Source organism: Pelobates fuscus, chromosome 8 (genome assembly GCF_036172605.1).
Source record: "Pelobates fuscus isolate aPelFus1 chromosome 8, aPelFus1.pri, whole genome shotgun sequence".
Classification (NCBI taxonomy): Eukaryota; Metazoa; Chordata; class Amphibia; order Anura; family Pelobatidae; genus Pelobates; species Pelobates fuscus.
The window spans coordinates 97,727,221-97,750,909 of NC_086324.1; the positions used below are offsets into that span (position 1 = coordinate 97,727,221).

The window sequence follows — 23,689 nt, forward strand, 5'->3', positions numbered from 1 at the left end:
TCAATAGTGACATTGTAACACTATTATCCATCATAAATCTCTGAAAAACACCCCACATGTACATTTTTTTATTTATTTTTTTTTTAAAGTAGACAACCCAGGGTATTCATCTAAGGATATTTTGACATTTTATGCAGCCATTTTACCACCAATTTCTGCCAAACTTCGCAGGTAGTTTATTTTTTTCACATACATTGCAATTCAGGTATAAATTCACAGATCTGGTTATGTGTTGCTGCCAAAAAACACGATAATATGTGTTCAGCAACATTTCCTGAGTACAGTGATACCACCCATGCATAGGATTGTCAGGGTGTTAGGGGGCTAAAAGGCCACATATGGCAGGTGCGCATTTCGGTTTTCCAACTTGCAATTTTGACATGTAGTCAGCCGGCGCCCATGTCCTATTTTTGAAATTTTTGAAGCCGGACAATGTATTTTACCCCCATCAAACCATATATTTTTGAAAATTAGACAACCCAGGGTATTTTAAATGGTGGTCACTGCCAAACAACACCCCAATCTGTGTTCAGTAACATCTCATGAGTACAGTGATACCACTCATGCATAGGCTTGTTGGGTTGCATAGGCTCGTCGACTTGTGCATGTCAGTTTTTCAACTTGATATATAGGTATGCTTGACCTATCTTCAGTTTGGCATATTTTTGCATCCCCCAGTTACCATCATGAAAGTATATATTTTTATGAAGTAGACATGCCAGGGTATTGTATATGGGGTGTTTCAACATCCTTCCCCCAACCATTGTGCTAAAACAGTTTCAGAGAACATGCATGGTGGTACATTTTTTTTAAATTCTGCTTTTTTATTTTAGCCAGCTGGTTATATGTTACTGCCAGAAAACACCACAGTTTGTTTTCTGCAAAGTCCCCTTGGCATTGGTTTGCTACGATTTTACAGTAACAAATTTTGGACTTGCCCATTTTTGCTGAATATAGTTTGCTTGCTTTGCTAGGCACATGTTGAATGTGGTAAATTTTTACATCCCACAAGCTGAATGTATGGTTTGAAAGTATATATTTTTTATAAAGTAGACATCTAAGGATATAGAAGATGGGGTGTTTTGACTTCTTTCCCCCAACCATTTTGTCCAAAAGATTCAGAGAAAGTGTGTGGTGGTAATTTTTGAATTCTACTTTTTATGCACACGTCATCTGGTTTTGGCCAGCCGGTTATATGTTACTGCCAGAAAACTTTAACCAAATGTGCAGGTATCAGATGCACCTTTAGCAGAAATCTCCAAACGAACTCCTGCAAAAATAATCTAACAGGATATTTGGGGGAAGGAAACAGACTAACTAAAATTTGCCGCTTTCAAAAAAAAAAAATCAAAAAAATCAGGAACAAGCATTATAAAAAAAAATTATGTTCTGTGTGGTAGCTTAAAACATATTCTAATACACAGTCCAGGTTTTGAAGGGAAATCGGGACAGTGAAAAGGGGCGTCCACCCTTTTCCCTTTTTTATAACAGACTCTGCAACGTTTCTGGGGATTTTTTTTTTTTGCAGTTGGCGGGATCTTAAAAATAAAATGCGTAGCAACAATTCTGGACTACTCTGGCACCGTTGTTAGAACTTAACCATCTCCATAAAGGATTGCGGAAATCAGTTTGAGCTGAAATTGGAGAAAGGTGTTTTTTCCAGGATTCGTTTTTTTAAAAAGTAAAAATGAATTGTGGGTTGCATCAGATTGATAGCCACATTTTTATACCAGGCTCTTGTTTTTCTTAAAATTAAGATATGGCTGCATCAGCTGATCAACACCCCCCCCATGTGCCTGTTATAAGCCCTGATGCAAACAGATTTGGTCTGTACTCTGACAGGGACGTCTGACATGCTTTTGTCATGGATGGTGGTTAGTAAGTTAACATTCTTCCTGTCCTTAAAATTTTATTGCCAGGGGTCCTAAACACTTCCTGTAAAGAGTCATCTAAAGTTTATCCTTCCTTTATATACAGTTTAATTAACATTTTCTTATCCCCTGCTATGTTAATAGCTTGCTAGACCCTGCAAGACCCTCCTGTATGTGATTAAAGTTCAATTTACAGAGAAAGAGATACAATTGTTTAAAGTAAATTACATCTGATTGACAGTGAAACCAGTTTTTTTCATGCAGGCTGTGTGACAAGGGCTGCGTAAACAGAAACAAAGTGATTTAACTCCTAAATGGCAGTAAATTGAGCAGTAAAACTAAACATGATCTATACACTAAAACTGCTACATTAAGCTAAAGTTATTTAGTGACTATAGTTTTCCCTTTAATATAAGGCTTCAGGTATTTATGCAAGAGAAAAACTTACTATTTTCAATTCAAACATTGCAGCCATTACTATAGCAAAGCTCTGCAATAAACAGTTTTTTTGTTTGTTTGTTTTTTTTTAAAAAAAAAAAGGTGTTAAAAGGTTTAAAAGATTTACCCCTCCAAGAAAAAAAAAAAAAAGACAGGTGGCAAATGTACGGAAATTAGCAATTAAAATTGGCAGAGACTTGAAGATATTACTTGATACATTATTTACGAAAGCGCAAATGGTTAAATTCAAACGTATTCACAAAGTTTAAAGGGACACTATAGTCACCAGAACAACTACAGCTTAATGTAGTTGTTCTGGTGAGTATAATAGCTCTGTTCAGGCATATTCATGTAAACACTGCCTTTTCAGAGAAAAGGCAGTGTTTACATTGCCCCTGTGCAGCCCTGAGCTTCTTGGCTCAAGGCTGCACAGTGAGCAGTCCTGCCGTTCAGCGTCCCCATGCTCTTCATGGGGACGCTGAATTTTCGTCAGAGATGCATTGATTCAATGCATCTCTATGAGGAGGTGCTGATTTGCCATGTCCCGCCCCTTGCCGATTTTAGCCAATCCAATGCTTTCCCCATGGGAAAGCATTGGATTGGCTAAAAATAGGCAATTTTGATGATGTCACTAAGGGGGCGAGGTCAGCGCTGGCGGACCCATGGAGAGCTGAAAATAAGGTAAGTTTTAACCCATTCTGAGGGGGCAAGCCACCTTAATGGTGGGTTTTCACTATAGGGTCAGGAATACATGTTTGTGTTCCTGACCCTATAGTGATCCTTTAAGCTAAAATAACCAATAGGCTGTGACTAACTGAGTTAAAGATCTTAATTTCAAAACCATTCTCTGCATAATTAATAAAAAACATTTTTAAGAGGAAATCAGCATCAATCCCAAGAGGGTTAACATCCGCTAAATCTTTAAAAGTCTTTTACCTAAAGGGACACTATAGTCCCCAAAACAACATTAGCTTAATGAAGCATTTTGGGTTTATTATGCCTCTAAGGTCTCTCTGCTCAATTCTCTGCCCTTTGGGAGTTAAATCACTTTTATTTCTGACTATGAAGTTCTAGCCACACTTCCCTGGCTGGAACTGACATAGCCGGCATGTAACCAAATGTTTAATTTTTCAATCAGATGTTAACTTACTTTAGAGGTTTTCATCTACTGCTCTGTAAAATTGGATTTTAATCACACACAGGAGGCTCCTGCAAAGTCGAGCAGTATCTTAACAGGAGATATGAAATTTGAAATAAAACAGACTGTGCAATAAAGGAAGTGTAAATATTAGATCTCACTTTACAGGAAGTGTTTAGGAAGGCTGTGCAAGTCATATGCAGGGTGTATGACTAGAGCTGCATAAACAAAGTGATTTAACTCCTAAATGGCAGAGAATTGTGCAGTAAAACTGCAGGGGCATGATCTATACACCAACACTGCTTCATGAAGCTAAAGTTGTTTTGGTGACTATAGTATCCCTTTAAAAGGATTATACGGTGTACATACTATTCTAATAAGCTATTCCAAGGTCCCTATAGAGAAGCCTGATAAATTTGGAAGACACAAATGATGTTATTGCAGTCCCATACCCATTTGAATGCTTGCTTAAACTGTTTAAAAATATCTATATATTTAGATCAATGACAATTAAAAATAAATACATTTTTTAAAAAATACACCATTTTTATAACTATTTAACACCAACATGCAACTTTAGAAAAGCGGACTTTGCAAATGGAGACATTTTGGAATCTATTGTAGAATATCCTATCAGAGTTTCCTTTTTGCATCTTTGTTTTGATCATGTACATTTTATGCTTTTTATATAAAATCTCAGGCATTGCAACTTCTATTGTCACTACTATTGCTAAGTGGTTATTAAGAGATAGATTTTGAAAAACTATTAGTAAACATTAACTGGTTTTAGCATGGACCAATGATGTCAAACCAATTTACTTACAGGGAGTGAGAAAAGGATTAAAGTCATGTTTTAATAGATTTAGAGCCCTGTACATAAAGTTTACTCATACTTTTAAAACAATGCTTTTAAGTTGAGTAAGATTATATAGGTCTAAATGACACGGCTAGTAATTTCAATAAATTATATTAATATAGGGTGTGCACAGATTCTGAACAGAAACTTTATACACTTTTTAAAACAGTGGTAAGAGGTGAAGTTGGAAGTTGCATTGTTGGACCCACTTTTTATTAATTATATTTGGTGGGGGGAGAGGGGGGGGCTCATAGAAGAAGAAATACAGTGCAACAATACAGACTTGCACAACCAGGTGTCACCACAACAAATATTGAAATATTCGAATGTGGCAGACTGACTAGTGGGTACCTCCGCCGTGCATGCTTCCTAGTAGGGATACACCGAAATAAAAAATTCTGCGACAAAACCGAAAATTCAGGATTCCCTTGACCGAAAATGAAGTTTTCCCCAAATGATAATTTTTCCCCCCTAAATTTGAATATTAGACTTTATAATGAATTTAATTAATCTACTATGAAAAACTTTTTTAGTGGTCCCCCCCTCCGCTTAATGTTCCTCTCCCCTCCCTTTTTTTAGTGTTCTTTCCCCCTCCGCCCCAGTCCCAGTGTTCTTTTGTACCCCCTCCCCATCCCCTCCCCCCCCCGTCCCATAGTGCTCTCCCCCCTCCCCTGTCCCATAGGGCAGTATTCTTGACTTTTCATGTTATCATTACCAGGGGTGGACTGACCGGTCGGGCACTTCGGACATGGTCCGAGGGCCCGGCCGGGAGGGGGGCCCGCCATCAGGGGGCCCGTCTGCCCCTTTAAATGCTGCAGCCACCTGAGTGCTCTCTTAAGAGCTGCTCTCCGGTCCGCGGTGCCGGCCGGAGTGATAGGATGGTGCACATCACTCCGGCTGGCACCGCGGACCGGAGAGCAGCTCGGCCACGCTACAGGGGAGGGGGTAAAAAGAGAGAGGGGGGGGGGTTAAAAGAGAGAGGGGAGGGGGGTTAAAAGAGAGGGAGGGGGGTTAAAAAAGAGAGGGAGGGGGGTTAAAAAAGAGAGGGAGGGGGGTTAAAAAAGAGAGGGAGGGGGTTAAAAGAGAGAGGGGGTTAAAAGAGAGAGGGGGTTAAAAGAGAGAGGGGGTTAAAAGAGAGAGGGGGGTTAAAAGAGAGAGGGGGTTAAAAGAGAGAGGGGGGGAGGTAAGAAGAGAGAGAGGGGGAAGTAAGAAGGGGGTAAGAAGAGAGAGAGAGGGGGTAAGAAGAGAGAGAGAGGGGGTAAGGAGAGAGAGAGAGGGGGGTAAGAAGAGAGAGAGAGGGGGTAAGAAGAGAGAGAGAGGGGGTAAGAAGAGAGAGAGGGGGTAAGAAGAGAGAGAGAGGGGGTGAAGAGAGAGAGGGGGTAAGGAGAGAGAGAGGGGGTAAGGAGAGAGAGAGGGGGTAAGGAGAGAGAGAGGGGGTAAGGAGAGAGAGAGGGGGTAAGGAGAGAGAGAGGGGGTAAGGAGAGAGAGAGGGGGTAAGGAGAGAGAGAGGGGGTAAGGAGAGAGAGAGGGGGTAAGGAGAGAGAGAGGGGGTAAGGAGAGAGAGGGGGTAAGGAGAGAGAGAGGGGGTAAGGAGAGAGAGAGGGGGTAAGAAGAGAGAGAGAGGGGGTAAGAAGAGAGAGAGAGGGGGTAAGAAGAGAGAGAGAGGGAGTAAGAAAGGAGGGGGAGTAAGAAGGGAGGGGGAGTAAGAAGGGAGGGGGAGTAAGAAGGGAGGGGGAGTAAGAAGGGAGGGGGAGTAAGAAGGGAGGGGGAGTAAGAAGGGAGGGGGAGTAAGAAGGGAAGGGAGTAAGAAGAGGGGGAGGGGGGAGTAAGAAGGGGGAGTAAGAAGGGGGAGTAAGAAGAGGGGGAGGGGGGAGTAAGAGGATGGCAATTGCCCCCTCCCCTGTCCGCAGGCACCGTGCGGGCATACGGCAGGGGAGGGAGGAAGAGAGGACCCGGGAGCTCAGCCTGCAGCTCCTCTGGGTCCTTCTTGCGCGAGCACAGATCGTTGCCGCGGTTACCACGGCATAGTTACGGCTCTTGCGAGAGTAAACTCTAGCCCTGGAGCTACGGGCTAGAGTTCACTCTCAACACTGTGACCACCAGGTATTCCTGGTGGTCGCAGTGGTGAGAGTGAACTTTAGCCCCATAAACACACTGCCCCCACACACCATACACATTCACACACTGCCCCCCATACACACACACACTGCCCTCACACACACCATACACATTTACACACATTGCCTCACACACACACACTGCCCACCCATACTAACATTGCCACACACATACACAGCCCCCTCGTACACACATTGCCCCACACACCCTACACATTCACACACAACACCCCCTCACACACACTGCACCCCTGCTCCTATACCCTACTACAGCCTCATATCCCAGCAGACCCCAGGTAAGTTGTCAAACTGTTCTTAAACGGTTTGACTACTTACTCTGGGAGGGGGCCCGGCCCTCCTGGCACCATAACGACTACACAGAGCAGTAGTGGTTATTGTGCATGGATTATTTCTTTAAATAATCTACGAGTGCCCCAGTAGCCAGCCAGCCAGCCCACAGGCCGGCCAGCCAGCCAGCCAGCCCACAGGCTGGCCAGTAGACAGCCAGCCAGCCCACAGGCCACCAGTTAGGCTTAAAGCCAGCAAACCCACAGCCTGCCAACCGCAGCCAGCAAGCCACAGCCTGCCAGCCAGCAAGCCACAGCCAGCAAGCCCACAGCCAGCAAGCCCACAGCCAGCAAGCCCACAGCCAGCAAGCCCACAGCCAGCAAGCCACAGCCAGCAAGCCCACAGCCAGCAAGCCCACAGCCAGCAAGCCCACAGCCTGCCGGCAGTAGCCAGCAAGCCCACAGCCTGCCAGCCGCAGCCAGTAAGCCCACAGCCTGCCAGCCGCAGCCAGTAAGGCCACAGCCTTCCAGCAAGCCCACAGACTGCCAGCCAGCAACAGTAATTAAGGTAAGAGGAGCCACCTTGGCCTAGGTATCAGCGAGCTATGTTGTGTTGCTATATTGTGAATAGGAACCAGAGTGTTGGAGAGACCCCCCTCCAGGCCCCATTAGACTCCATTGTAGTCTCTAATGGGACCTGGAGGAAATTCTTTCTAACACACTCTCTAAAGGACACTGAGATAGCCTCTGCTAGAATGCTCCCCCCCTCCATGGCCCATTAGCCCTCAATTGTAGTCTCTACTGGAGCCTGGAGGCGACTGTTTCCAGCAGGGACACTGAGATGGCCTCTGTTAGAAAGACCCCCTTCCAAGCCTATTAGACTCCATTGTAGTCTCTAATAGGGCCTGGAGGGGATTCTTTCTAACACACTCTCTAAAGGACACCGAGATAGCCTCTGCCAGAAAGACCCCCCTCCATGGCCCATTAGCCCTCAATTGTAGTCTCTACTGGGGCCTTGAAGGGATTATTGCACTTTTGTTCCTTGTGTAGGGTGTGGCTGGAGGCGGTGCATGGAGGCGGGACATGGGTGGCACTTGCTGCGGAGTATGGGTGGGGCCTGTAAGGGGGCCCTTGATTTATTTTGCCCGGGGGCCCTGAGGGTTCTCAGTCCGCCCCTGATCATTACTATATTTCATTGTGATATAGAATCATCTGAATTGTTAATGCAAGCATGTCTGTTAAACTATGCACTACAAAAAAAAAAAAAAAATTACAAAAATTATTTCGGCATGTTTGACCAGTTTTCAGTCAAAATGGGATAGGCCCATTTTCGCCCGAAATTTCAGTGCATAGCTATTGCCAGGACACCATCTGCACTTCAGCCCTTAGCCACAGCTTAGCTGGGGTCTCAACTTTGCTTCCCATCCTGGAATAGTGTCCTGGATCCAGCGTCCAGTGATCAAGGCTCTTCTGCAGAGAGTATAGCTGTGTAATAATTATAGCCAGTATAGCATCCCCCCCCCCCCTCTTTCCCTCCTCCGCTGCAGCCCTTTTCACCCTGCTCTAGCCCACCCGAGATTTGGTTCTGGATCCGCCACTGCGTACTCTTAGGTTTAGTATGGAACCCAGCACAATGCAGGGTAAACCCTTATTAAAATTTCTAAGTTGCAAATATCCTGGAAAGAGGCACATCAGTTTTTTTTTTTATTGTCAATGAAGTGTTCAATGCCAAGTAGGGTTGAGTGTTTGCAATAGATAAGATACAACTGCATATTTAACTTTTTCTAGAATTACATTATTTTTTTTTAGACTTGCCTGTAGCCATACAAATATTAGATTGTCAGAAGGTCCCCAGGCAACTAAAATCATTTCATGGACTACAGTAAAAGGGTGTGTTCTAGATTACTTTACACCTTACAACGTTGAGATCCTTGATCTCCGGAAACCTTTTACGGATGGAAACATTCATTTCAGAACAAAGGGTCACTTGTTAATTTAGTAAATTTCAAAAAACAACATCACCTTGAATTAACAGTGAAAAATACAGCAAGAAAGTTTTTTTTTGTTAGCCTGAGGACAGGGTGTATAGACCATCACAACACCTAGGAGGTTTTTTCCTTGTAGAAAGGAGATTAATTTGTGCAGCTGAACGTGTGAATAAAAGAGCACAATCTGGATAGCACCAGATTACATTTATTGCTAGAACAATCCCTTCTGTCCTTTAGGTTGTAACTACATAAAGCCACTACTTGGTGCCTTAGCCTCCATAACAAAATAAGACCATAAACTAGCATGCACAAAATAACCGTAAAATGACAAACACCAGTAGGTACCACTAAATTCTAAGCGTAGACATATTATGCACACCTAAATGGTATAAAGAATGCTAGATGTGAACACTTATTTTAGGATTTAAATATCTATAAAGTATTTGGTGACTCAATGCTGCTGGAGGCCATATGACTGCAGATGGTGCTTTCATCTCCAGGACATAATTGTACTCATTTGATTAAATGCAGTTTCACTTTTTATCCAGTACTTCCATGTAAGTCATTAAGTAGCACTCTGTATTGATGAAGTCTACAGAACTAATGACATCATTACTATTCCTGAAAGGGTCCTTTTCATCTACTCCTGAAAACAGTGTCAACTGACATCATACACATGGGCTTTCTTTGTTTAAATTAACACCTGCTTTACTTTAAAGACAGCGCTTAGGGATGCTCGCCTAAAACATGGTTCGAGATAGAGGCAGAAACAAATAGATAAATGCATTAACATTTTTTCTAAGGAACCCTCTATATGGCAAAAATTGTAGTTATTGTATTATAATGTTGCAACACTGTAAATATTTTAACGTACGGTATACTAAAAACTGTTCAACAAACAGGCCCTGCACAAGATATATTCTAAAATCCTAAAACATAATACAAAACATTAGGTTTAGCCAGTCACAGAATCATCAATAAATCTATTTTAAAACACTGAAAAGTCTAATGGTGTACGTCTATTTGCTATTTTAGAAGATTTATTCTAAAATTGACTGTTTTTCAGTTAACAATCTATGTACCACACAACATTTTAAAGGAAAACATGACGGATTTAGGCTACTATGCAAGACCCAGCAAACACAATGACTACAGTCAACTCTCTGGATTGCCCTGACACCCTCCCAAACCAATTTTGACAGCTTATCAGAGGGCTGCTGTGCAAACTCAGTCACAGACCTTCTTCCATATTCTCTTTGCAAGAGAATCCAGTTTGCTCCATGGAGCGAAGCAACGGTCACAACTGACACAGTGAGTGAGATCCCTGCAGACATCTGGCAAGAGAAGCCAGATGCAGTGCATGCACTTGGGGAACACCAGTAAGTTGTCAAGCCATTCTAGAAGGTTTGACAAGTTACTCTGGGAGAGTGAAAGTGCACGCGTGGCCCCATCTCCACTACTGCAGGCTGTAGTGGTCATGGTGCTTTGAATGCTCCTTTTAGAAAATGTCACAACTTACTGCTGGCTGTTTAACCCCTTTAGGACACATGACGTGTCTGACATGTCAGGATTCCCTTTTATTCCAGAAGTTTGGTCCTTAAGGGGTTAACTCAAAATATTGTTTACAAGGTATATGTTTACATTTCCTGCAGTTTTAACCAATTGTTAGCATTGCAACTGGTAAAAAAAAAAAAATAAACTTTCTTGCATTAAATCTTTATTTTAAATTCTGTCTTTTGTTTTCTCTATGCCTACTGCCAACTGGATATTGAGAAGAGGAGAAATGAAACAATGTTTCTTTTTACCATCCTCTAGAAATATTTGCCCTGACTGAACTGGGTTTTGCCAAAACAACTTTATCTTAGAGAAGCCGTTTTTGCATGCCCCTGCCGTCCAGTGTTAATTTTGTTGACTAACATTTTCAGTCAAATTTTAGTGGACTTAAATTTGAGATTTAGTCGACTAAAACTAAAACAATTAAGATGACTAAAACATGACGACTAAAATACCATTTTAGTTTTTTTTTTTTTTTAATTCTTTATTTTGTTCAGTCTGCACGTATATCATAGTTACAAGAAATAGGTATTGACATGTCAAGAAGTACAATGCAGATCACATTCAGATTGCGTCAGAGTAAAAGGCAGCAGACTGAGGTTTTTTTTTTTTTTGGTAGTTATGCAAACTTAAAAGAACAAACATTATATTGGTACGGGGCCTTCCAGGGCCAGAGCAAGGCAAATATGTGAGGGAGTTAATGCCCGTTGGAAGGCAAGTCCCCTGCAGTACAACAACATAGTATACAGACGTGTTAGTTAAGGGGTTAAGAATAACAAAAAAAATAATCGAATAAGAGAAAATAAAATAAAAAATAAGTCATAACATAGGGATGGCGTTGTATATCAGCATATATTCAAAGCATGGTTTAGAGTGCGGTTACATATGTAGACCTAGGAAGTATAGGAACCTGCTGAGGTATACATTCTTGGGGGTGCATGCATGTAAAGGAATGGCTACATCAGGTGAATACTGGGAGACATTAAAGGTAAAGACCGCGAGAGGTTGTAGCACTGTCCCTTGCGTTAACTTTTTCACTATCTCATGGGGTGTTTCTGTGGTGTCTTGCATAATATTATCCATTCCTGGGGGGGGGGGGAGAATGGTGTTAACATGAGCCCGGCCATGTGAATCAAGGCTAGCCCTGAACCTTTAGTGCCTCAGCGGTTGTGAATACCCTGTCGGTCAGTTGAGAGAGGCACTTCCCTTTTAATAGGGAGATGGTGTCAGGAACTATCAATTGAGATGAACAGTATGAGAAAAGGTAACAAAACATAAAAAAATTAAATAAAATAACAATTAGCTAGACAAAATCAATAAGTCATTAGTTACGGTCGTTTGGTAGTGTTATACTACCCAGCTGTGGCCAGTCCCTTGCTAGGAAAGAAGGAATTTCCGTAGGCATTTAGGTAAGTCCACAACCTCCTCTGATTCTCAAGTTGGGTCCTGTGCAGCATTCGACCGTTGAGATTGGCGTGGGACGAACTCCGTTATCCTGGCAGGGTTTAGGTGGGAAAGTCCCGTGGTCGTGGTTGCAGCACAGTCGATGATGCCCAGTTTGAGCAGGAGGGCCTCCAGTTCCGGATAGCTGTGCGCCCTGCAGGCTGTCCCCTGATGGGTGAGTAAGACCGCCCTCAGTGTACCCCAGCGGTACTGAATGTTCTTGAGGCGTAGCTGTTGTAGGAGCAGCTGTAGGGATTTTCTCCAGGTGATGGTTGCGCGTGTGAGGTCTGGAAACAGTGACAGAGTCGACCACTCAAAGATTAGGGGGGTTTTCCCTTGGGCAGCGTTCTGTAGAAGGGTCTTTTCTTGCATAGCTTGAAATCTAATAATCACGTCTGCGGTAGCCGCTGGGGGTGCCGACTTCGGTTTCGGGAGGCGGAACATCCCGTCCAGCCGTAATGATTTCACCTGCTTAGGCGGCAGGAGGACTGCGGTCAGACGCCTGATATAGTGTGGGAGATCAGTAATAGTGACTGAATCTGGGATGCCACGAATTTTCATATTGTATTTTCTCCGCTGGTCCTCCATGTTGTCCAGCCTATCGGATGTGACCAATTGTTGCCTCTGCATGTCTTCGATCCGCTGTTCAACAGCGGTTAACCTGGCATCATGGGTGCTTGTTGAGGCTTCTAGGAGGGTGATCTTAGCTGTGGCACCTTCCATCGCATTCTTGAAAAACGCCATGTCCGCAGCGATGTCTTTACGCAGGTCTGCCAACATGCTCTTGAGCAGATCCGCTGTCACTGGTGCTCCCGCCGGTGCTGGAACGGGTAGGCGATCGGGTGGCAAGCCCGGTACTGGGCCTTTGAGTGGTCCCTCACCGATGTCTGAAGGGGTGCCATTAGAGGAGTAGAAGGAGCTGTCCTCTCCCAGCGCCATCTTTTGCCATGCGGCTTGCTGTGCGGCCTGCTGTGTGGTGCGCAACATTTCCCCAATATCTCGGGCTGTAGGGCTTTTCCCCGGTTTGGGCTTTTTGTTTTTCCTGCCCATAGTTCTCACCTACAAGGGTTGTATAAATTTGTCCGGTCTCTGGTGTAATTTTCGCCAAAAAGCAGCGTTTTTCGATCCGGTCAGTGAGGAGCTCCATGAAGTGCGACCGTTCAGCTTTGTGGCTAGCTCCGCCCCCCCACCTTTTTAGTTTTAAAGACTGACTAAAACTAAATTGAAATTTGGTGCCAAAATTAACACTGCACAGATGGGCACTGCACAAAAGAGGCTTTAACTAAACCCATTAGATTTTAGTTGTTGATAAAACAATTCAGATGACTAAAATACGACAGACTACAATGGCTTTTTAGTCAAAAGACAGACTAAAATTAAAATCTAAATTTGCCACCAAAATTAACACCGTTGCCTTCTAACCGCTCAATTCTCTACCATAAGTAAAATCACTGTTTATGCAGCCCTAGCCACACCTTCTCGCCAGTGACTTGCACAGTCTTCTTAAACACTTCCTAAAAAGAGATGTTTAATTCTTAAAGCTTCCTTACACAGTCTGTTTAAATTATAAATTAACTCCTGAATGGCAGGATATTAAGTGGTGACGGCTACAGCTACAGCTAGACGGACAGGAGCTATAATTGCAACTGCAGACTCCAATGTAGTGCTAATCTGTGGAATCATTTTTTTTTTTTTTTTATTATTTCTCTAAAGGTTGAGCATTGGCATGTCCAAAAGTATTATGCATAGTGGATTTATAGATACAATGGTTCCTTGTTTAATAGAACATACAAATTAATTTTTGGTGCATGAAAGCATTGTGCTGGATTGCTAAAAGTAGAAAGGGAATATGCTGAATTAGTCGAACTGAAAGACTCCTTTGCATTCATCCAGTGGTTACACAACTCCTAGCATGTGGCTCCAGGCCAGTGTCCAAAAGGCCAATGCTCTCATTACATAGAGCAATAACTGAATGTCAAGTGCTTGAATTCCAGAAGTGACTAGACTCCTCTTGCATTTACATTACTGCTACATTTTCTGAATACTTTTTAAAGTAATATTCAAATCTACAGAGTTCATATAGTTACACATTTCTATTTTGGAGGATATTACCAGAATTCTAAATTACATATATAGTTACATAGTTAGATAGCTGAAAAGAGACTTGCGTCCATCAAGTTCAGCCTTCCTCACACCTGTTTTTTGCTGTTGATCCAAAAGGCAAAAAAAAAAAAAAACCCAGTTTGAAGCACAATTTTGCAACAAGCTAGGACAAAAAATTCCTTCTTGACCCCAGAATGGCAGTCAGATTTATCCTTGAATCAAGCAGTTATTACCCTACATTGAAAGATTATATCCTTGAATATTCTGTCTTTGCAAGTATGCATCTAGTAGCTGTTTGAACATCTGTATGGACTCTGATAAAACCACTTCTTCAGGCAGAGAATTCCACATCCTGATTGTTCTTACAGTAAAAAAACCTTTCCTTTGCCTTAGACGAAATCTTCTTTCCTCCAGTCTAAACGCATGGCCTCGTGTCCTATGTAAAGTCCGGTTTGTGAATAGATTTCCACACAATGGTTTGTATTGGCCCCGAATATATTTGTATAATGTTATCATATCCCCTCTCAGGCGACGTTTTTCTAAACTAAATAGGTTTAAATTTGTTAACCTTTCTTCATAGCTGATATGTTCCATTCCTTTTATTAATTGTGTAGCCCGCCTTTGCACTTTTTCTAGTGCCATGATATCCTTCTTTAGAACAGGTGCCCAAAATTGCACAGCATATTCAATATGTGGTCTTACCAGTGATTTATAGAGAGGCAAAATGATATTCTCGTCCCGAGAATGAATGCCCTTTTTCATGCATGACAATACCTTACTGGCCTTGGCCACTGCTGATTGACATTGCACATTGTTGCATAGTTTGTTGTCTATAACAATTCCCAAGTCCTTTTCATGTGTTGTTATCCCTAATTCGCTTCCATTAAGGGTATACGTTGCTTGTGTATTCTTTACGCCGAAGTGCATAACTTTGCATTTTTCAACATTAAATTTCATCTGCCATTTGAGTGCCCAGTCCTCCAGTCTATCTAAATCCTTCTGCAGCAAAGTAATTTGGCACCTTTAAGATGTTTTAAGGGAGTAAATTGGCACCTTTAAGATGTTTGTAAGCAAAACAAAGCTGGTAACAAAAGTTGAAACACACAAGGCTTAACAAAACAACTTCATTCATATTTTCGCTCAATTCTGAGATTCGGCAGTTTTGGTTAATGCAGACCACCAACGCACAGCGTTGTACATTTTTATAAAAATGCTCACACTTTAAATTCTTATGTATTAAACTGTACATAATCTTTTTAAGCATGATGAAAGACATTGGTTAAATGTTTTCATGTATAATCACATTGTGATAAAACGTGTATGCAAGTAAGAAGTATCTAATAGGTATGTGCTTCTTTACACTAAAAATTCCGGACCAAAAAAAAAAAAACATTTTGAGATACAGCCAACTTCATAAATAACTTCGCATGTACAGTTAATTACCAGGGCAAACTTTTACTAATAAGGAGGGAGAGGTTTAACATTTTCAAATATTTCTTTTACAAAATGTCTTGTAAACAGGAATTGGTCTCAAGCCATTAAAGTTTAAATAATTCATTCATCGGCCATTTTGGTAGAGGTTAAGACCAATGGCTTTTAAGTCCATGCATGGAAAACAGAAGACCTATTCCACAGTCTGAAATGTTACCTAATTGCATAACATATGGTGTAACAGATGTCACTTTCAGAGTCGAACAAAGCTGTTTGGCAATTGCATTAAACTACTGTTTGTATAACTCTGACAATTATCAGAATTTTTTCAATCAAAAGTAAGTCATGTATGGTTGAACATTTGGCATAATTAGCATAGTTCTATAATTTATATGATTAGGTCAATGGGAGTTGTAATTCATCAATATACAGAGGTCTATGTTACTTACATATGTGGGCTGAGTTCATAGAAATTTCGGTTTCTGTATTCCTCCACTTTGTCTGGTGTGTAAATTGGAAGTGATTTGTATGGGTTCACAGATATAACCACGCTTCCAATGTAAGTCTGCACACAAAAAGAAAAAGTAAAAATTTTATTTTGGCATCCCAATAATTGACCTAGAACACACAAGACTGTATCTGAGCAGTCTAAATGGTAGTCTCTACATCAAGCATGTCAAACTTGCGGCCCACAATGACCATCTTTTCAGCCCGGCGAGCCGCGAGTAAGCACCTGCTTACCCTACATTGCAGGTGCCTACTCTGCTAACACTTACCTGTGTTCCTGCTCCTTACTGCTCCCTCGTGGGCTCCATCTGTAGTGAAGCCGGGAGCCGGAATATGACATCATATTCCGGCACCACTAAACCGCGCGAGGAGCAGGAAGGAGATCTCCAGACAGAAGATCATCACACCAGCTCCCAAAGGTAGGGAACAATAAATCAAATTATGTAAATGCAAAAATTTTAAATGTGTGTGTGTGTGTGTGTGTGTGTGTGTGTATCTCTGTCAGTGAGTGTGTGTCTGTCTGTGAGTGTGTGTGTGTGTGTGTGTGTGTGTGTTGGTTAGTTGCATTGGCTGCAGCTGGACAGTGGAGTACCTGGAGGTGCATGGAGGCACGCAACGCCACTTGACATCGACGTGCTCCACTTTCACAGGGTTTCAAGAGGTAGCAAGAGGATCAGATTTGGTACAGGGTGGTAGAGGGGGGTGCTGTGGATTAGTAGAGGGGGAACTGGGATTTAGTAGAGGGAGTGCTGTGGTTTAGTAGAGGGGGATGCTGTACCATTTAAAATAAACCTACTTTTCTATGAAAATTTAAGGTTTTGGGGGTTTTTTTTGCGGCCCACAAACTTAAACCTTGTTTATGTGGCCCATGCCAGACTGAGTTTAACATGCTTGCTCTACATGATAGCACTGGATCATAACTTTAACTTTATGCATATTAAAGCATGGATTTACTTTAGGACACAAGGAATAACAAAAATGTCAGTAAATCTATATAGGTCACACTAATTTGGGTAGAAAAGACAGTTTCAGTTATAATGTAAACTTTTCAGTAAAAAATAAATAAATAAATGAAAACACAAGAGAGATGTTTATACTGCCTAAAAGATACTGCTTTTTCTCTGAAAAAGCAGTGTTTACAGCAAAAAGACTGCAAGGACATGCTATAGACATTAAACTGTAGTTGTTCTGGTGACTATAGTGAAGTGTATATTGGCCATTTCACCGAGAAGCCTTTCATGGACTTTAATGCATGAAGAATGGTACCAGCTTTTTAAAATATAAAAACGGGGATTGGATAAGTCATGGCATACTTTGGTTTCAATAGTAAGTTTCATGTGTAAAAAAAAACCCCAAATTAGCTGGTTGAAATAACTTGTACGTCCAAAATTACACTGTAGAAGGAGAAGAATCTCCAGTATAAGCTTGGGTGATTTTGCCTTATCTGCTCAAATTTCGATTGCTGTCTGAATGATATCCTTCCCGTTGCTCAAATGCACACTTTATAAAGAAAATCAACTGAGCAGAAAAACAGACTCCACATGCAAGCTTCATAGGCTACCAAGTACACGCAGCAACATGTCCCTTTACAAAAACAGAAGTAGTACAGTTTTCAATAAACACCAAATAAATGATACATATTTGTGTGTGTAATCTATATTAATGTTGCCAGGTCTCTTGAGCCTTTATTTGGACTTTAATGGACACTTCAGAAACCAAAATAGAGTTGTAGGCAAAATAGTTGTGGTTTTCTTCACAAGCAGTTAAAGCTGCAATTTAGGTCACCAAAATAATTGAACCAGAAAATTGAGCAGTGAGACTGCCGGGACATTATCTATACCCCAAAACTGCTTAATTAAGCTAATGCTGTTTTGGTGACTCTAGTGTCCCTTTAAGTATGTTTCATGACCACTTAAAGGGACAATCCAGACTGAAGTTGCCAACCCTCTCTTTTTTTTTATAAATTTTATAAATACTTTACAATTTAAAAGGAAAAAGGGCCAAAACACTACTATGCAGGGCCGCCATCAGGGCATGACAACCGTGACAATTGTCACGGGCCCGGCGGTCCTGGGGGGCCCGGCCCGCGGCCGGATTGCTGGTGCGGGCCGGGACTGAGAAGAGGACTCATTTGTCGGGCGGGCTCAAGTCCCGACAGTAGGGGGGCCCAGCAGCTTAGCCTCTGTGCCGCTGGATGCTGGGCCCCCCTGTGTGCCGCCGGGAGAGAGCTGCCTGTCACCGTGCACTGTGACTGCAGACAGTGCACAAATCCGGATCCCTGTGACTCCTGTCTGCAGCTCCGCCTCCACGGGTGCAGAGCTGCAGACCATGATTGATTGTCAGCGAGCTCAGCCAAACAGAGCTCGCGAGACAATCTCCACATGGTCTGACTGCAGCTCTGAACCCGTGGAGGCGGAGCTGCAGACAGGAAGGAGAGCATGGGACCACGAGGGTGCTGCTGCTGCAGGAAAGAAGATCACCAGGGACAGAGGTAAGTTATTTTATTGTCTCACTCTCACTGCCACCCTCACCTCCCCCACTCACTGCCACTCTCACCTTCCCCCATCACTGCCACCCTCCCCACTCACTGCCACCCTCCCCTCCCCCACTCAATGCCAGTCTGACACCCTCACCCCCCCACTCACTGCCATCCTCCCTTCCCCCCATCACTGCCATCCTCCCTTCCCCCATCACTGCCACCCTCCCCACTCACTGCCAACCTCCTATCCCCACTCACTGCCATCCTCCCTTCCCCACTCACTGCCATCCTCCCTTCCCCCACTCACTGCCATCCTCCCTTCCCCCATCACTGCCATCCTCCCTTCCCCCATCACTGCCATCCTCCCTTCCCCCATCACTGCCACCCCACTCACTGCCACCCTCACCTCCCTCCACTCACTGCCACCCTCCCCCACTCAATGCCAGTCTGCCACCCTCACCTCCCCCATTCACTGCCACCCTCACCTCCCCCACTCACTGCTACTCTCACCTCCCCCACTCACTGCCACCCTCCTGCTGCTGCAGGAAAGAAGATCACCCCCCATCCTCCCTTCCCCCCATCACTGCCACCCTCCCCTCCCCCCATCACTGCCACCCTCCCCTCCCCCCATCACTGCCACCCTCCCCTCCCCCATCACTGCCACCCCCCGCTCCCCCACTCAATGCCAGTCTGCCACCCTCACCTCCCCCACTCACTGCCACCCTCCCTTCCCCCATCACTGCCACCATCCCTTCCCCCCATCACTGCCACCCTCCCCACTCACTGCCACCCTCATCTCCCTCCACTCACTGCCACCATTCCCTCCCCCACTCAATGCCAGTCTGCCACCCTCACCTCCCCCACTCACTGCCACCATCCCCTCCCGCAATCACTGCTACCCACACCTCCACTCACTCACTGTCACCCTCACCCCCACACAAAGTCATCCCCTTTACCATGCCACACTCACATCTATCCCTGCTAATCCTGTATCACACTCCCCTCCAACAACGTTGCCACACTCACATTAATACATCCAATCCTGTCACACTCAACACCTTTCGCTCTGCCACACTCACCATGTCATAATAATCCCTCAATCCTGTCACACTCCATCCTCCAACCATGCCACACTAGCACCAAATGCTGTCACACTCACTGATTCACACTTCAACCATGTCACACTGAACCTGAATATTAATCCTCCTTAAAGGGACACTCCAGGCACCCAGACCACTTCTGCCCATTGGAGTGGTCTGGGTGCCAACTCCCACTACCCTTAACCCTGCAAGTGTAATTATTGCAGTTTCATAAACTACATTATTTACCTTGCAGAGTTAACTCCTCTAATGGCGGTCTTCTAGACTAGACAGCCACTAGAGGACACTTCTGTGTTTATAGCACATGAAAAGTGTGCTATAACGGCACAAGACGTCCTCACGCTATGTGAGGACCTCCAGCGTCGCTGAAATCCCCATAGGAAAGCATTTTTCAATGTTTTCCTATGGGGAGGTCTAATGCGCGTTTGTTTGTGTGCGTCTCCCCCGCCGACGGCTGCGCATGCTCTATAGGTCTCCCCGTCTGATGTCGGTGGGGGAGGAGCGTGAGTGGATCCTGACCCAGCGCCGAGGGACATCGACGCTGGATACAGGTAAGTCACTGAAGGGGTTTTAACCCCCTCAGCAACTTGGGATGGGGGGTGGGAGGGAGAGGGGACCTGCAGTGTTTTCCTGGCACTGGAGTGTCCCTTTAACCCCTTAAAGGACCACTCTAGGCACCCAGACCACTACAGCTTAATGAAGTGGTCTTGGTGCTAGGTCCAGCTAGGGTTAACCCATTTTTTTATAAACATAGCAGTTTCAGAGAAACTGCTATGTTTATAAATGGGTTAATCCAGCCCTCAAAGCCTCTAGTGGCAGCTCTTGCCCCGCGTGCGCATTCAGCCGAATGGGAGGAGAGGAGGAGGATCGGAGGAGAAGAGCTCCCCGCCCGGCGCTGGAGAAAGGTAAGTTTTAACCCCTTTCCTCTCCCCAGAGCCCGGTGGGAGGGGGACCCTGAGGGTGGGGGCACCCTCAGGGCACTATAGTGCCAGGAAAACGAGTATGTTTTCCTGGCACTATAGTGGTCCTTTAAGGACACATGACATGTGTGACATGTCATGATTCCCTTTTATTCCAGATGTTTGGTCCTTAAGGGGTTAAGCATGCGTGGGATATGCATAAGGCTATCCTAACTATAAGATAAGGCCAGGGACTAATGAAAGTATTTAGAAAATTGGGCAGACTAGGTGGGCCGAATGGTTCTTATCTGCCGTCACGTTCTCTGTTTCTATTAACACCCCTCATCCTGTTACACTCCCTCCTCCAACTATGTCACACTCATCCCCAAATCTTTCCCTGCCACACTCACCCTGTCACTTTAAGCCCCACATTCACCCCAATTCTGTCACACTCTACTTCTCTCATTCTGTCACACTCACCCCCACCCCTGTCTCTTTCACGCCCCTCGCCCTGTCACCAGTGGTGTATCCTGGTTTTGTGCTGCCCTAGGCAGGACAAAACTCAGGCGCCCCCTGGAAAATGCCGCCCAAGGCAAATGCCTTGTTTGCCTCACGGCTAATACGCTCCTGCCTGTCACACTTACTCTGCCAAGTTAACCCTATATTCCCCCTTCACAGTTACACCCTGAAGACAGTAATCATACACAGTCGTGAAATATAGCTTCTCCATAAACACAATGCACAAAGATCACAATCAGCCCCCCATACATACGAGCTTCCACTTGCTCACATGGTCCCAGACACACACATGGTCCCAGACACACACATTCACTTACAAGGATACTTGCTGTCTGACACACACTCTCAGACACATTTAGAAATACACAGAGCCAAATGCACATTGTGAATGTATGTTTGTTTGTGTGTTTCTCTGTGCATCAGTGTGTGTGTTTGTTTCTTGTTGCTCAGACCTTGCGACTGATGGACACCTGCAATTTTCCTGAAAGGTGAGTATTTCTGCCTGTTACATGACCACGTACGTGCTTGTAACTTCCTAGGACATCTGAAGATTACTACATTGGTAAGTTGTATTAAAACACATAGAGCAGGTCAATTTGTGTAACATTTGTTTGCACTGCACTATTTGCACATTGTTGTATATATTTGCTCATTGTTTCCTGCGTTATTTGTTTGTTTTGATATTTATATTTATTATTTATTTGCACTTTTTGTGAATTGGGGGGGGCCCAGACCATTTGTTCTGTTAGGGGCCCGAAAATTTCTGGTGGCGGCCCTGCTACTATGAACGGGTCCCCTTGAGCACAAATTTGCATCAAACATATGTACAAGTAAAAATGTATTCTGGTAGTAAAGTTAAGGAAAATAAAATAAAAATAAAAAAATAAAAACAAACACCACACGCCTGAAAGACATATCCCATATTTTAAACAGATGCCTCTTGTTAGGAGAGACTTTTGTTAAAGGAACATTCTAAGCACCATGAGTGAGGTCTTTGAGCAGTTTGACACTTATCTAGGTCTCCCAGGTGCAATAAATTGCTCTATCTTCCCAAAATATTGTTAAAGCAGAAACTTGCTTTTCACTTTAGAAATATCAACTGTGTCCATATTTTGATAAAGTTAATTGGATGAGAGCAATCAACTGGTGTCAGCCAACAAAACATGACAGGAATAGATACTGATAATTTAGAAGTAGGGACTTTTTTTTTTTTTAAAGAAATCTTCTGTGGGAAGGAACAGGAAAGCATATGCCCCAAAGGAAAAAACCAAAAACAAAAAAAGTGGCACCTCATCCACAATAGGGGGCTGTAGTGGCTATGGTGCTTGGCTAGCACTTTAAGAAGTAACTGCCTCTTTTGATGTAATGGTACCTTCAAACAGTCACGTAAAGCAATTTGTGTTTTATTAAATAAAGGGAAGAAACTACCAATGTTTGCATTTGATTTTAAGGGACATGCATGCTTAGCATATCTGGGGGGTAAAAGTTGCATATACTGAAGAACAGAAGTGTTATGCTAAAAGTGTTGAGTCATTGCAAATTCTAAGTAAATGATATCTATGGAACAAGATGTATCCACACATACAAAAGTTTGGGACAGAGGGGAGTTTCCAGACAAATAAATCACATCTTCATTGTTTCACAAAATCTTTTTGGAGACATTTCCAGTATACAACATTAACCAACTTAAAAATAAAAACAGAAAGCTATGGGTTTACAAATGCATTCAGTGATTTGCAAAAGTGAACACTGTACATTCTCAGTACAGATTTTTTTATATTTTGGGAAAGAACGTGATCTGGCTTGAAAATAGCCGAGCCCCAACTTTACAGTAACTGGACAACTTTTGGCCAAATATTTCTTGCCTGTGCTGATATTTACATTTTGCCCACACTCTACCAACAAATTCACTTGTTCATTGTCACGCACTTTTTGTATGTAAAACTAGAATATATAATTTACTGTTGTGCATCACCTGCAGATCTTAAGTTGGACTTTGTTACAAATACCATGTCAATATTGCCTATTATACGTGTGTGTGTGTGTGTATATATATATATATATATATATATATATATACACATACATACATATATATACATACATATACATACATACATACACACACACACACACACACAATATATATCACAGCACTCACCCTTAAGTTTTTTTGCCTTGGTGCTACCAGCGTATAAAATATATAAATAAAGGATGGAGAGGCGCACTCACAGGTCTTCTTCCAAACGTGAAGTTTATCCAGTTATTTCAGAGTTGTCCCAACGTGTCGACCCCTAAGGGTCTTTCTCAAGGACCACACACAAATATATATACACACAAACACACACACACACACCATAGTAGTTTAGATTGGATTAGCCGTATTAGTCCAGTAGACAAAATGCTATATCCTGAAGTTTTGTCGCAGATTGTATCCTGGGCAGACTAGATGGGCCGAATGGTTCTTATCTGCCGTCACATTCTATGTTTCTATGTTTCTATGTTTCTGGTTGCTAGGTTGCCGCACTCAACTTCCGGTTCGTGTCCTTCCCAGTTTAGGATTGTGTTCCGGCATCTGTAGTGAAGAATCCGTTCATGTTCATGAGTAGGAAGACTGGCTTGCGTTGTACATTTGGCCACGTTATTCACTACGGTTCAGTGCATAGTGTTCTGCCATGACACATAATCACTGTGGCTCAGTCTATTTGGCCAAACTACATAATTATGGTGGTTTCAGTACATTTGGTCTATGTTCAGCTATGCTACATCATCACTTCGGTTGAGTACATTTGGCTTATGTTCAGCCTCTTTAGATAAATCACTTTGGTTAGTACTGTCGGCTTACATTTTCGTTTGGGTTCAGTACATTCGGTCTACCTACGTTAACTTTTCACTTTTATTGTAATACATTAGGTCTTTGTTCAGCCGTGCTATATTTTCTTTACGGTTCAGTACACAT

General features: G+C 43.2%; 1 protein-coding gene across 3 annotated transcripts in view; it reads right to left on the reverse strand.

Annotated features, from left to right (window-relative positions):
- Nucleotides 1-23,689, reverse strand: part of MYO1B (myosin IB) — a 235,345-nt gene that overhangs the window by 153,586 nt on the left and 58,070 nt on the right. For all 3 annotated transcript variants that reach the window (XM_063430177.1, XM_063430176.1, XM_063430175.1), the window contains exon 3: nt 15,676-15,791. In XM_063430177.1, the coding sequence (XP_063286247.1) occupies nt 15,676-15,791 (116 nt within the window). The remainder of the gene's footprint in view (nt 1-15,675; nt 15,792-23,689) is intronic.